The sequence below is a fragment of the Ovis canadensis genome, chromosome 10, assembly GCF_042477335.2.
Source record: "Ovis canadensis isolate MfBH-ARS-UI-01 breed Bighorn chromosome 10, ARS-UI_OviCan_v2, whole genome shotgun sequence".
In the NCBI taxonomy this organism is placed as follows: Eukaryota; Metazoa; Chordata; class Mammalia; order Artiodactyla; family Bovidae; genus Ovis; species Ovis canadensis.
This window is the reverse complement of record NC_091254.1, coordinates 36,046,941-36,062,138: the sequence shown is the minus strand read 5'-3', so window position 1 is coordinate 36,062,138 and position 15,198 is coordinate 36,046,941. Positions and strand designations below refer to the sequence as shown.

Genomic DNA, 15,198 nt, shown 5'->3' with positions numbered 1-15,198 from the left:
GGCATTGGGGGGAGGGAGAGGGGAGGATGACCATTTTTCTGGCTGGGCAGCTGCACCTTTGTGCAGGACCCTTTGTGGGCTGTTTTAAGGGGAAAAGAAGCACCTGCAGGGCCTTCCACGCCACCACGTGGCAGCTCAGAGGTCTCCTCCCATCTCTGCTTGGTTGGCACCCACCAGCCCTCCTCTGTAAACCGATGGTCTAGTCTCCCTCAAATACTGACTGGGGCTGCCAGCCTGGGTGGTCAGTGTGCTGTTCCGACACTGCTTCATCGGAGTGGTCTGCCCCAGCCCCCCAAACCTTATTTGTGGCTCAGATGGTAAAGAATCTACCTGCAATATGGGAGACCTGGATTCCAACCCTGGGTCGGGAAGATCCCCTGGAGGAAGGCATGGCAACCCACTCCAGTATTCCTGCCTAAGAATCCCCACGGACAGAGGAACCTGGCAGGGGGTCACCAAAAGGGGTCGACTTTTTGCATCCATGAGGTCACAAAAAGTCGGACGTGACTGACACACACTTTCACTTTTAGCAGTGTCAGGTTTTCCAGGAATGGGTGTTCTGTGTTTTAGCAGAGGCGCAGGTGCTCACGAGTGCTCCCTTTCATCTCCTGATAAATTCAACCTGGGCTAGATTGTTGAGAGCCTTGCCAATAAAAGGAAAATTGCTCAGATAATAAAGCCAGCGTAGAACTGCTTTCAAGAACGGTTAGGCAGTGAAGGTACTTAGAATAAAATAGCACCTGGTACATTGGAAGGACTGATGCTGAAGCTGAAACTCCCAATACTTTGGCCACCTGATGCGAATAGCTGACTCATTGGAAAAGACCCTGATTCTGGGAAAGATTGAGGGCAGGAGGAGAAGGGGACAACAGAGGATGAGATGGTTGGATGGCAACGCCAACTCAATGGACATGAGTTTGAGTAAACTCCGGGAATTGGTGATGGACAGGGAGGTGTGCTGTGGTTCGTGGGGTCACAAACAATCAGACACGACTGAGCAACTGAACTGAACCAAAGAGAAAATAGTGATTCCCTGTGGACACAGGGCTAACCAGTGTCTATAATGAAAACTTGACCTTACTTCAAAGTTTTCTAAGCTTGGGTGAAGCTGGTTGGGGGCAGGGGTGGTGGATTTAAAAATCTAGATTGCTCTAGGCAAACGTTCCCTTTGACTTCAGTAATGACGGACAAAAGCAGAGGTTACTGAAAATTCTTTTACCCTCCCTTGATGCCCTGTGTACAGTTAAAGGAAGCTTGCCGAAATCTGTGTGGTGCTTGGAGTGTGAAAAATTTTTTAAAAAAGCGATTATCCACTTCACTTCCCCTGTTGGGGATGGGAGGCTGCTGGTGTGAACTTTGAGTTTTAAAATAGTTTTTGCTGCCATTCTGATCATTGTTAACAGTTTGTAAGTCAAATAGAGGAAAGAAATTACCTTCTAACATCTGAAGTTACAGATGTAAAACAAAGCAAGGAATAAATACTTGTCCAGAAATACATAAGTAAATGAAACAAACCCACAGTATTAGGGGAAACTGCAGTCTTTAAATCTTATTTTGGTAGGAAAGTTTTATTTCTTCAAAGTTCTTAAAAGTGATAACTAATGTTCTGTGTACTGTTTCAAACTTAATACAGACGAAAACTGTGATGTATAGTCCTTCCAAAGAAAATACTGCCATTGACATTCTTGTATATATTTAATAGATTTCTCAAGAACATATGTACATGTCTATAAATATAAGCATATCAGCAAGGACATAGATTTAAAAGATAAATATGTAGCAAGGATTGGGAAGAACATGATTCTAGCCTAGAAGGGGAACTGTACTTAATCAGATACCAGGAGCAACTTAAATGTCATCAAAATATACCTCGACTGCAAACTCCTGACTGTAAGTTTTCCATGCTTTTATTTTATGGGGATTATCCAATTCACTTCTTGAAAGATAAAGCCTAGAAGAGAGAAAAAAAATTTTTTTTACATTTTATTTTAGGGCTAACAGAAAAACCATGCTGTAGGGCACCCTTGTTTTAAAGGCTCGCTGGCCACTATCAGTCTCAGCTCCTCTGCATCTAGTTAGCTTTCTAAGCTCACCTCTCTATTAAGAGACAAAGTATAATAACCTTGAGTCACAATGTGTCACTGATTCTTTTAATATTGCCTTTGGAATTAACATCTGTACTTAATAAATTGTTATGGGACAAATCAGACTGGATGTATATTAAAACCCAGTATAAACAAGTGTCTTTTTAAATTATGAAGTGGGCATTTTGGATGAATTAAGTCTTATAATACAAACAGCTTCACTCAGTAGTATAGAAATCTAAATGTTAAATCTTGAGGAACTATATAAAAGCGAGGAGAAACGTGATGGAACTTGTTGCCTCTCTAATACAACCATGGTGTCTTAAAGGAAAAAACTGTCCCTCAGCAAGAACCGCTTTGCAGAAGTAGCACAAAATGAAATTCCACCCAGATGTCGATTTTGAGGGATTTTGCTCATGAGTCAAAGTTTTCCATCTGTGAAACGGGGGCTTCCCTGGTGGGTCCGTAGTAAAGAATCTGCTGGCCAGTGCAGGAGACTTGGTCAGCCAGGAAATTTAACATTTTAGATTTCCATACTACTGGGTGTAGTATGGATGTAGGAATGAAGTTCAGATATGATAGGGGTTCTTTGGCATAATCTTCAAATCAGTAGATTATCCAATTATTAGAACATTTTTTATGGGAGACTATTCATAATTTTTTTAAGCTGTCTTCATCAGTACTTACTGTGGATTATAACTTTTGCCCTACATATAGAAGTGTAAAATAGAAGTGTGTCAGCCAGCTTTTAAACTAGCCAAAGCCTCCCTGGGTGATGCCTTACTATGGTGTAGAATATGATATTGGTTGGTCATCAGTAAATCAGCATGTACTGAGGACCTGCCATATTTGAGGTGCTAAACAGATTCATATTGAACTTTCACAGGAAGGACTTGTTACCAGTCAAGATCTGGTTACAGGATGTTTTATAGCAGTCCTACGGCACGGATCTTGAGGATAATGCATCAGTGGATCTCAAGAATAGCCCCATTTTAAAAAATAACCAGATCACAATAAATAAGGCAGTAAAAACGGGGATTTAAAAGAATTTTTGGTATCTATAAACTGGGTTTGAGTAATTAGCAAAAGACTTGTCAGGGACTTCCCTGGTGGCGCAGTGATTAAGAACCTGCCTTAAAATGCAGGTTCGATCTTTGGTCGGGGAACTAAGATCCCACACGCCACGGAGCAGTCCCACAGGTGGCAACTAAGCCTGTGTGCCACAGTTAAGACCCAACACAGCCAAGTAAGATAACTTTAAAATAAAGGCTTGTCATTACCCCTTACGTAGTCATTGGAGACTAAGCCGTTCCTACTGGATTATGCCACGGCCATACCTGTTATTTTGTATAAAAGACATATGGAACCAGAAGAAGAATGCACAGTTGTCGTAGTATTTAGGAAGAGCCTAAAAAGACATGGTTTAAAACAATGATTAGTTCTCAGTATCCATGTAACTGTGAAAAATAGTCATTCCAGAGGGATTAAAATTTCTTCCTTCATTTGTGTGTTCATCAAATAGTTGTAGTTATTAAAATGCAGCACTTCTAGTCAACATTATACTCAAGACACCTAGGAGGAGACTTTAAGAGATTACCATTCCTTTCTCTTGTCGTTTCCAGCAAAATTTTCAAGGAAATGTATTTTCTCTATGACAGATATTTATAAATTTAGACACTGGTATTTTAATCTGGTTTGGATAGTGCCAAACAGAAGCTACTAAGGACTATGCGGATTTCTGCCCCAGCGTATCATCCATTTTTACAAAGAACAGCTACATTAGATAATTAACCGCTATCGATAATGATGATAGAAATAGCTAGAATTTCCAAAACAGCTTTCATCTCATGGGCCTGAAAATCACAAAGGCCAGATGAAACCAACATCCCCACATTAGCACTTCTGCTTAGAGACCACTGATGAAGAGAACTCAGACTGGCTCCATTACTCAAGGGGAACTTTCCAAGTCACTTGCTTCAACACATTTACTGCTTCAAACTTAGTCAGTTCTCCCCCAACGGGGAGCAACCGGGGGATGAAGGAAATAAGCTTTAAATTGAGCAACACAGTTATCTGTTGGCAGTTTGGTTGATGATATTATAGGAAAATGAACTGGCAATTGAGGCTTAGAAGTTTACTATATACAGATTATTGCCATATACAGAATAATCAGACATTTGCTAACTGGTCAACATAATTATACCCTCATGATAATGTAATGACTGTGGCAGACATTATATTTCATAAATATTGGATTAAATATACTATTTTAAATGAATTATACATCAATTCCGAGGAAAGCAAAACCTCCCTCCCGTTAAAGTATTTTATAAGTTATGGGGAGAAATGTGTTTTAAAGATACAAAGCAAAAATATGATCACTGCTATGTAGTAAGATATACATTGTTTTGTTTTTAACATCCTGGTTTTTTTTATTTTTTTCTTACTCGAAAATGAACACATGCAAATTGTATAGAATTTAGAAAATAAGCAAAAAGGGTTTCCTTACATATTTTCTGATTTTAAAAAATTCTTTATATTAATCTGACTTGTTTTCTTCCCCTCCCCAACTTGGGGTTGACATTGCCTGTCATCTCGCTTAGTGGGAATTATAGTCAAGGAAATCCCAAATCGGAATCATTCACAAGACTAGATGAGATGAACAGCATAGGTTGTTTCTTGATTACTCACCGAAGAAGACAAAAATTTCACTTTTACCTCATCATACAGAGGTGGGCAGTTAGAGAGCAAGATGATTACTCTGTCTGTTTCAGCATCATGAAATATCTGGATGAACACATAGAATTCAGAATTATCAACCTGATAATGAGACAATGAAGTTCATGTTCACTTTATGCAGCTTCTAATATTTAATCAAGTACTCTTGTCATGTAGCTCAGTGACTACATGTATAAATAGTAATCTTTAAAGTTGCAGTACTGTGGTTTACATTTTTAATAGGCCAATGTGATGGAAGGTTATGGTGCAGCACTGTTGTAAAGTGTCCAGTTTTCCATTAGACTTCAACCAGGTTAACATTACGGTTGAATGTCTATCATCTGATTTTCCTATGTTGAGAATACATTAGAAGTTCAATTTTAAAGCTAGTATGCACATTCAAAAAGCAATGCCTAACGGGTCACATTTTATAAAAGATGTATTTGCTGATGGGATTATTGGCCTTGTCTGTAGCAAACAGTTAGATGGAATAACCAAGGATAGGCCAAATTTCTGGAATGAATGACTTTGATGCTATACTATTTCTTTGTTCTTGATACACCCTTGGGTGAGGATGGCACCCATAGTGGGAAAGGTCTGTGCTTGGTCCTGTGGAAAAAATTACAAAAGGAGGTGCAGACTCTGATGATGAGTTAAGCACGCAAGGAGCAATAGCAGAATGGCAGGTAATCACGTGTCAAGCTGGAAGATAAAGACTGAGGGTGCCATTGTGGGCTTCAGGGAGGTTAACAGGAGGTGAAGAATGAGAGTGCTTCCCTGAGGCGGCAGATGCTGAGCTGGGCATGGAAGGATGTGTGTCGGTGAAGAGGAGCACTGAGGCAGGATCAAGATGGTGGAGGAGGAGGGTGCCCAGCTCACCGGCCCCCACAGACACACCAAAACTACAGCTACCTATGGGACGACTCTGCGAATGACCTGAAGACTAGCAGGACAACTCTGCTACAACTGCAGATATGAAGAGAAATCCACGCTGAGACAGCAGGGCAGAGATGGGTGGTCTTAGGAGACCTGTACACCCGGCTTGACTACTACCCGCAAGTGGGTGGGTGCTCACCAAAGTGGAAGTTCTCCCTGTGGAGAGGAGGGGTTCGAGCCCCTCTCATCAGGCACCCCAGCTCTGGGGAAGATGAGCCCCCAGAACATCCGGTTCCAAAAACCAGTAGGGCTTATATCCAGGAGAGCAGGAGGGTGGTGGGAAATGAAACTCCTGCTCTTCTGACCAGAGACGTAATAATACGTCTTCTGCTACCCAGATGTTATTGATCAGAGACGTTTCAATATTCATTTACATGACAAATCACCGGCCACAGGCATTAGTTATCTGCAGAAATCCCCCAGTCGATAATGTGTTAAAGGCCACGTGCACAAACTCCCTCACGAGGAACCCCAGTGCGGAGGCTGTACTTCGAAAGGGGCCCTGGCCATATGTGAAGTACGTGTATAAACTTCAGGGTGAGTGCCACAGGGGCAGAAGCTTCCTCTGGAGAACAAAGTGCTGGCAGGCATCGTGTAAAAAATTCCCCCTCCACCTAGCTGGCCCAGGTGGCGGGTGCCACTTCAAGCGTCTGCCATCTACCTGGCTAGCACCATGCACCCCACCCCGGTGTTCTCTTGCAGACCCGCCCTGCCCCACGTGCTCACCCTAGGGGCCAGTCCTCCAAAGCACCTCCCACCCTAAGGGACCAAGCTCATCACAACTGTATCTGCAACTGTTGTGGCTGGGCGCCAAGCCAGCCACACTGAGGCCCTCCCTGCCCACCAGTGAACCTGCAGCAGGCCAGGCCTCATAGGCAGCCAGCCTGGGGGCCAGCGCCATCCACTCGTGTGTCTGCAGCAACAGTGGCGCTACACAACAGGTGGGCACATGCAGCCCACGCTAAAAACATCCCTGGCTCTGGTGACGAGCCAGGATTGCTCTTCTCAGTCCCATAGGAAACCCTCTACCTAAGTCCAATTCTTCAAAACCTGATGTCGGTGATCCACCTAATTCATAGAAACAAACTCAGAGTCAGGGAAAATGAGGAGATGGGAATATGTCCCAAATGAGAGAAAAAGACAAGACCTCAGAAAAAGAACCAACAAAATGGACATAAGGGATCAACCTGATAAAGTATTCAAAGTCATGCCCATAAGGAAATTCAGACTTGAAAGAAGAATGAACACAGTAAGAACTTCAAAAAGAGATATTAAAAAGAGCCAATTAGCGCTAAATACAATCACTGAAAGTAGCAATACTTATATCAGACAAAATAGACTTCAAAACAAAGGCCATAGAACAGCTATGTGTAAAAGAACATTTTCTAACACCCTGTACAAAAATAAACTCAGAATGGATTAAAATCTAAATGTAAGACCTGATACTATAAAACTCCTAGAGGAAAACACAGGCTGAACACTCTTTGATGTAAATTGTGGCAATAATTCTTTGCATTCCTTGGATCTGTCTCTTAAATGAAAGGAAACAAGCAAAAAGGAATGAATGGGACCTAATTAAACATACATGCTGCTGCTGCTGCTGGTGCTGTTGCTGCTGCTAATTCGCTTCAGTCGTGTCCGACTCTGTGCGACCCCATAGACGGCAGCCCACCAGGTTCCCCCGTCCCTGGGATTCTCCAGGCAAGAACACTGGAGTGGGTTGCCATTTCCTTCTCCAATGCATGAAAGTGAAAAGTGAAAGGGAAGTCGCTCAGTCGTATCCGACTCTTCGCGACCCCATGGACTGCAGCCTACCAGGCTCCTCCATCCATGGGATTTTCCAGGCAAGAGTACTGGAGTGGGGTGCCATTGCCTTCTCCGAACATACATGCTCTTGCACAGCAAAGCACACTATCAACAATACAGAGACAACCAAAACGGAAAAAATATTTGCAAATGATTTGACTGATAAAGTGTTAATATCCGAAATATATAAGCAGCTCCTGCAACATTAAACAAGAAACCAAAACAAGCAACCTAATTAAACAGTGGGCAGAAGATCTGAATAGACATTTTTCCAGCGGACATCCAGATGGCCAACAGGCACACGAAAAGATGCTCAACATTGTTAACTACCAGATAAATACAAACTAAAACCACAATGAGCTATCACCTCAAACCCATCAGAATGGCTATCATCAAGATGACAAACAACAAATGTTGGTGAGGACGTGGAGAAAAGTGAAACTTCAGAAACTGTTGGAAAAGTAAACTGATGCAGCCACTGTGCAAACAGTATGAAGATTTCTCAAAAAATAAATAAATAAATAAATAAATAAATAAAACTATGACCCAGCAATCTACTTCTTGGTATATATCTGGGGAAAAAAAAACATTAATTAAAAAAGATACATGCACCCCAATGTTCATAGCAGCATTATTTACAATTGCCAAGATATGGAAGCAGGTGATTTTCATGGGCATTGAAATTTCAGAATCAATACAATGACCAGGAAGAACAGGACATGGCTAAAAGTGACCAGAGGCATGAATTTAAAACTCTGATAGGTTTCGGGGAACATGCTTAGCATCTGTGGAAAAGTGAAGGGCAAAGCACCACTCTGAACCAAAAGTGTATTCTGGAAAACACCCTGAAAACAATATTGAACAATCAGTTTAACACCTGACTCACATCCAAACTCAGGGACACCAAGTTGGATGGTAACCAGAAAGCAACACGGCCTTTCCCTATGGTGATAAATGGTTTGGGGAGGTCAGTGTGCCGATTTGAGATTTAAAACAAACACCAGACTTTTCAGCTCACGTGCTTTCTCTTACCTTACAGTTTTTGGAAGCAGAACAGAAAAAGACAGTCTTTCGTTGCATTATTATTTGTACTTTTAGATCGTGTCCATTGCCTTTTCCAACACCTGAATGAAATTAAAGGTTTAGACCGGTTAGAGCAAAGATCAGAATGTCTAAAAATCAACAATATGAATTAGAGAAAAAATGAACCCAGCTAACACTGCGTTAATATTGAATCATTTGGGTCTTGCCTGGATTTTGTCTTTGAAAGACAAAGCTTCGATCCAATTCTGTTCCCCAAGGCAGAGTTTATAAGGCTGGAGGAAAAAAAAACAAAACCCCAAAACAAAAAGGACACAGTTCAGCTTCTAAGACTTAGAATCTTACTGCTCACCTACCTAGCCAAATTAAAAAAAAAAAAAATTAGGGAAGGGGACTTGAAACTTTTCTTATTGATGTGTAGCTTTCTTCAGACTTCCAATCATGATGTTTCTTAATAATAAACTAAAATTCCTCTTGCCCTAATTTAAGTCCAGTTTATGCAAAACACAGGATAGCTGTATCCAAACATTCCTACTGTGTTCATTATATATTTACAGACAAATGGTTTTTTGCCCCACTCTTGTTTTTCTAATTTAATTGACCCACTTATTTTAGTATTTCCTCAAAGAGTTGGTTTCTCAAACCTCCAATTAACTTTTCTTGCTTTTGTTTCAACCCTGCATATTTCACTTAAAGATGCACAGAACCAAAGGCATAGAACTAAAACAAATATTCTAACAAAGTCATTTATCGATCATTCTTGATTATTTTCTCATATTGTTTCATGTTCATTTAATTTTGTTCTCATTGACACTGAAATATTCATTTGTCATTAGGAGTCATGGCTTTGCCTCAGTTCTCTCTGTCATATCCAGTTGCAGAACTCGTTTCGACTAATATTAACTAGAATTCAGGAAATGCAGAGCTAAACATTAAGATATTTATCAAGGGACAAGGGCTTTGTTTGATGAGCTTGAATTCCCACACATTAAAAAGTTTTAAAATACTGTAAGTATATCACATGATTTAAAAATAAAATATAAAGAAGATGAGAAGAGTGTCCATTTCACCTATCTCCCACCTGTTTAGTTTGCCAGCCCCAATAGATAACTCCTATTAGATTCTGTTTTTATGTATGTATAATCAAATTTATTTTCTCCGAGTTTTATATGTTTTATATGTGTATATATATACAAACAGGGCTTCCCCGATGGCTCAGCACATGAAAGAATCCAATGCAGGGGACGCAGGAGATGTGGGTTTGATCCCTGTGTTGGGAAGATCCCTGAGAGAGGGAAAAGGGCAACCCACTCAAGGATTCTTGCCTGAAAAGTCCCGCAGAGGAGCCTGGTGGGCTACAGTCCAAAGTATCACAACGAGTTGGACATGACTGAGCAACTAAGCATCATACAAACATAAATAAATATATATATATTGTTTTACAGAAATTGTTGCATACCATAGCAGGGTCCTGTACTTGCACTTTTTCAACACGTCAAAAATCTTAACTTATTAAAAAAAAAAGTCAAATCTTGTAGCTGGTTCAAAGTACTGCATTCGCGAGCAGATAAGGAAAGATGAAATTAATTTACAAATAGATACCAAACAGGTCAATAAGCAATTGCATTCTACTAGACACAACTAATTTGCATTTCTATGCCTAAAAAGTTTGCATTATCATCATTTTTCTATGACTTAGAGTGGTAAAATAGCTTAAAGACCATGAGCGGTGAAGACAACCCTGGAGAAGCTACGAGCCTGGAGGAGACGCTGTCTGTTCCTTTTTCCCGACAGTCTCCCCACTCTCTCTCTGTTATGATCATAATCTCAAAGGAAGATTATTCTTTAGAGTTCTTACAGGTTTTTTCCCTTGTTCTTTCCTCTGATACTGCTACCTCCTCATTGTGTTTAACTTGCTCTGTCTCTATGAAATCAGGTGAATCAGTTACCTATCCTGGTCTTGAAGGCGTGTCCTTGTGTGGAAGCATCCCTACCCAGCCTAGGTGTGCCCGGTGGCTTTGGTGGGACAGCTGGACCGGAAGCGAGCATGGGTCCCATCTCCCCCCGAGATGCTCTGAGAGTCACCACCTTGGTGGGGGGTGGGGCTGGAGATGGAGAGGCTACAGCCAGAGCCAGGCGCAGCCCCGTGTGTGTGTGAATGAGTGAGATGGCAGTCTTCGCCTTGGTTTGGGACACATCAGGGGCTCAGGGCTTGTGTGCACGCATGCTAAGTCTCTTCAGTTGTGTCCAGCTCCTTGCGACTCCATGGACTGTAGTCCCTCAGGCTCCTCTGTCCATGGGATTCTCCAGGCCAGAACACTGGAGTGAGTTGTTTCCCTTCTCCAGGGGATCTTCCCAACCCAGGGATTGAACCCATGTCTCTTATGTCTCCTGCACTGGAGGAGTTCTTTACCACTAGTGCCCCAAGGGCTGGAGGCCACAATTCTATGCTGGTTTCACATTTTTTCCCTGGTGAGAGGCTGGGTCGGGCTAGAGACGTTGGTGCCTCACTTCTGGGCTGGTTTCTGTCTTACCAGCAATGTCAGTCACTGCCCCGGAGTAGCTTTGCTCCTCCTAAATGTGGGTAGCAACAGAGTGCTGGCCAAGGTTGCCTTCTCCCTGGTCAGTTTCCAGGCTGCTGCCTCGGTTGGGATGGTGTATTAGCCACCACTTTGCTCTTTAAGAGCAGGGCTCTCAGTGTTTCACAGCCTCCCCTCAGCCCCACTGGCTTTCAGACCTGCTAAGGGGATACAAAAGTGTGGCTGACACTTAGCTAATATAGAATCAGATGCATCTAAGCATTCCAGCATCATTTGTGTTCTGGTATGTGAGTTACCTCTCTACTAACATTTTCAATTCCAGAGACCACAGTGATTTGTTATTTTCAAGCTATACCATTCCACAAACAGACTGCAGATGCAGGATGACTATGTGTAATGATGTGGTGAGTCAGCCAATTTGAAGCTGACATTAGCGTTGCTTTAATAGGATTTAATAGTTTTTTAAAAAAACTGATTCTCAGGTAATGACTAAGGATAATTAAGTTAGTATTGAATTTTACATAGAATGGTAAATTGCAAATCAATAAAACCACTAATAAAAATAAAATATTAAAAAAAAACAACCAGCCAAGGGGACCCATCTTCCTGGTGCTAGACCATGAGTTGGGGTGCAGCTCAAATCCCTCACTCCTCCGGGAGAATCCCTAAGCCCATGACACCACCCCCCTCCTCTTCTGGGTCTCCCACCAAGGGTGCAGGTCTTAATCAGATTGCTTCTCCTCCCCGCCAGACTCCAGAATTGTTTTCTTTACAGACTTGGCTGTAGAAGAGCTTATCTACCCTGGGTTGCTCCACAAGTTGTATTTTTGACGCGTTCTTGGCAGGGGGTGGGAGCAGGTAAACTCAGCACCCTCCTACTCTGCCATCTTGATCTCCCGCATAGGAGAAAATTCTTATTCCAAATGAGGGCTGGTGTCCCTGAGTTTGGCCTGCTTATTTATGTGGGCGCAGCAAGAATTTTAGCATGCCAGGCATGCCTTCCTAAGTCGGCACTGCCAGCCAAGTCCCACACCATAAGAACAGCTGTGAAGGGCACAAGCTTCTGTCTGGAAGCCTCTATGAGGGGTCCCAAAGTAGACTTTTAAAATCCACTACTTTATGTCAGCCTGAGAAGTGAAGTGCAAGTTGCTTAGTCTTGTCCAACTCTTTGCGACCCCATGGACCATATAGTCCATGGAATTCTCCGGGCCAGAATACTGGAGTGGGTAGCCTTTCCCTTCTTCAGGGAATCTTCCCAACACAGGGATTGTACCCAGGTCTCCCATTCGACATGCGGATTCTTTACCACTGAGCCACCTGGGAAGCCCTGAGATGAGGAAACTAAACCCATAAATCTCTCCACCAGTTTTTGCCCTGCAGTGCTTATAAATTTGCATTAGTTCCAGATCTACACTTAACAGTTTTAAGAGTATCTCCACAGAGGTTAAGTAAAACTCAAAATATTAAGAACCGTCCACAGTCTTAGGACATGATATCAGACTGAGACAATTTATGAAATGCTAGAACTTATTAAAACCATTTTCAAGCTTAGCATTTTGAGAAATGATTCCTCTTCTCATGGTTCATGTTTGAGCAATGCATCAAAACTCCATCAGACTAAATGCCTATTTGCCTGTTTGGAATAGCTTCATACTCACAGAGGTGTGTGCAGATACTGTTACAGGCATACCTCAGGGATACTGTGGGTTTGTTTCCAGACCACTACAACAAAGCGAATATCGCAATAAAGCGAGTCACGTGAATTTTTTTTCTGTTTCCCAGTGCATATAAAAATGTATATTTACACTGTACTGTAGTCTATTTATGTCTAAAAAACACTACATACATTCGTTAAAAAAAGACTTGATTGCCAAATTGCTAAAAAATGGTAACCATCATCTGACAATGCAGAATTGTCACAAACCTTCGTTTTTGTTTTTTTTTTTAAAGCAACATCTGTGAAGTGAGATAAAGGAAAGCATGATAAAATGAGGTCTTCTCGGATTCTCATCATGCACCGAGAGGGCCCTGAGGGAGACGAGACACGCAGGTATAAACCAGGCTCTCATGCCGCCAACTTGGTTTTACAGCCGAGTTTAAAATTTCGAGAGAAAGCAATTGCTCCACCAGCCCCCTGTGTTGTCTCTCACACTGCAGAGAAGAGCAGTCTGGCTCTTTCTGCAGGGAACGATGCGGAGTGAACCACCCCTGTCCCCTCCTGCCCACGAGCCTGGCTTCACCCCAGGGAGGTCTGAGGGCAGCTGGCATTCCGAGCGAGACTCCACTCCAACCCTGTCCCTCATTCATCACACACACATGAGACGGTCAGAATGGACCTGTAAAGAACTCTGCAGTCCACAGAGCCTTCTCACGAACAGTTACTCCTTTATACACAGAGGCAGGCTTGTGCAGGGACAGGCTGGGTTTCCAGGGTCTGCCTGTGCAATGCTTGTTTGGAAATCTAGACCAAAATTGCCTATAGAACCCCTGCTGCTGGGTTGAAGTTTGTTTCTAGAAGCCAGAAACCCACGTGATCTGCTTGTGGTTGGCCCTCACAATTCCTCACCACCACTAGGAGGTGGTGGTGGTGACGTGAGGGTGTGTGGGTAGGGAGGGAGGAATATATAAATAATCTGAAAAAAAGCTTTTTCTATTTAATAATTGTAATTTTAACTATGCAATTTTTACATATATTTTGAAGGAGTCTCTTATTACTGAAGAATTGGATGAAGCATTAAAAAATGTCTAGAGAGTATTTTAGTGAAATGTCAGTCGCTCGGTCGTGTCCAGCTCTTTGTGACCCCGTGGACTGTAGCCCACGAGGCTCCTCTGTCCATGAGATTTTCCAGGCCAAGAATACTGGAGTGGGTTGCCATTTTCTCTTCCAGAGGATCTTCCCAACCCCGGGATCGAACCTGGGTCTCCTGCACTGCAGGCAGATACTTTACCATCTGAGCGTCCAAGGAAGCCCTGATACTGGGGGAAATTGCAGGCAAAAGGAGAAGAGGGTGGCAGAGGATGAGATGGTTGGATAGCATCATCAACTCAATGGGCATGGATTTGAGTGAACTCTGGGAGATGGTGAAGGACAGGGGAGCCCAACGTGCTGCAGTCTATGGGGTCCTGAAGAATTGGACGCGACATAGAGACTGAACAACAGCAACAGACAGGATTTTGTGTGACTCCTCAGGGGACTAAAAACACGGGGCTGTCTGAGTGGAGACTAGCACCCTGGCCCCACACCGCCCGGGAGACTCTAGCAACACCGGGTGCTCAAGCTGGTGATGCTTTCGGGGATCAGAGCCAGAAACGTCCCCTCCTGTCACACCCCTGGCAGTGGGGGAGCCCCATCCCTTCCACTGAGGGGTCTCCGTCTCCTGCCTCCCTGAGACCGTGCGGTGCAGGGAAGCCAGGCAGGTGAGAGAGAAATAGAACATGGGGCTTGACCTCTATTCCTCTCCCCCTCCTTCAAGTCCCAGAGATGAATGATCCGACCAGTCTCCCAGGGCGACGGCAGGTCCCTGCCTTTCTCCTTACATTCGTGAAGCAGGTACAGCCAGCTCTTTTGAAATTTAAAAGGATTTTTACTCCCAGTGAGAACTGGTAAGAGCCAGGGTACTGAGAGACAGGCCCCCAGAGACCAGGTGTCTCTGAACCCTTTTCCGTGTTCCTGTAGGTTCAGGGAAGGAAGACCCAAGTGCTGTCCTCTCCAGGAAACTTTCCAACGCTGCTGTCAGCTCTCCATTCACGTACATTCCTCTCCTTTGCTTACCACTCACGGGCTCCAGAGAAACATGAGCCGGGGGCCTGACCCAAAGTAGTTCTTGGGAGTTATTCGTAAGAAAAAAAAAGAATCATGGTAACAAAATGCATCTGCTGTTCAGGTATTTAAGACATCCTGATGGAGTTTCTGGGGAGAGAGGGCTATAGGAGAGGAGGGTGGGTAAAGGGAGAAACTTTTGATGGTGAGCAGAAAGTCGAAGAAAACCAGGTGATGAGGGGAGAAAAAAAAAAAAGGAGGATCTCTGAATGGAGAAGGAGAGAATGATCCAGGGATGTCTCTGCCAAGACAA

At 43.1% G+C, this 15,198-nt stretch overlaps 1 protein-coding gene across 1 annotated transcript in view; it reads right to left on the bottom strand.

The window, feature by feature from the left end:
• Positions 1-1,676: 1,676 nt before the first annotated feature.
• Positions 1,677-15,198, bottom strand: part of LOC138446537 (phosphatidylinositol 3,4,5-trisphosphate 3-phosphatase TPTE2-like) — a 33,455-nt gene continuing 19,933 nt past the window's right edge. The window contains exons 10-13 of the mRNA XM_069601478.1: positions 8,577-8,668; positions 4,776-4,871; positions 3,422-3,492; positions 1,677-1,951 (exon numbers count right to left, since the gene is read on the bottom strand). Of these exons, the coding sequence (XP_069457579.1) occupies positions 1,849-1,951; positions 3,422-3,492; positions 4,776-4,871; positions 8,577-8,668 (362 nt within the window). The 3' untranslated portion in view covers positions 1,677-1,848. The remainder of the gene's footprint in view (positions 1,952-3,421; positions 3,493-4,775; positions 4,872-8,576; positions 8,669-15,198) is intronic.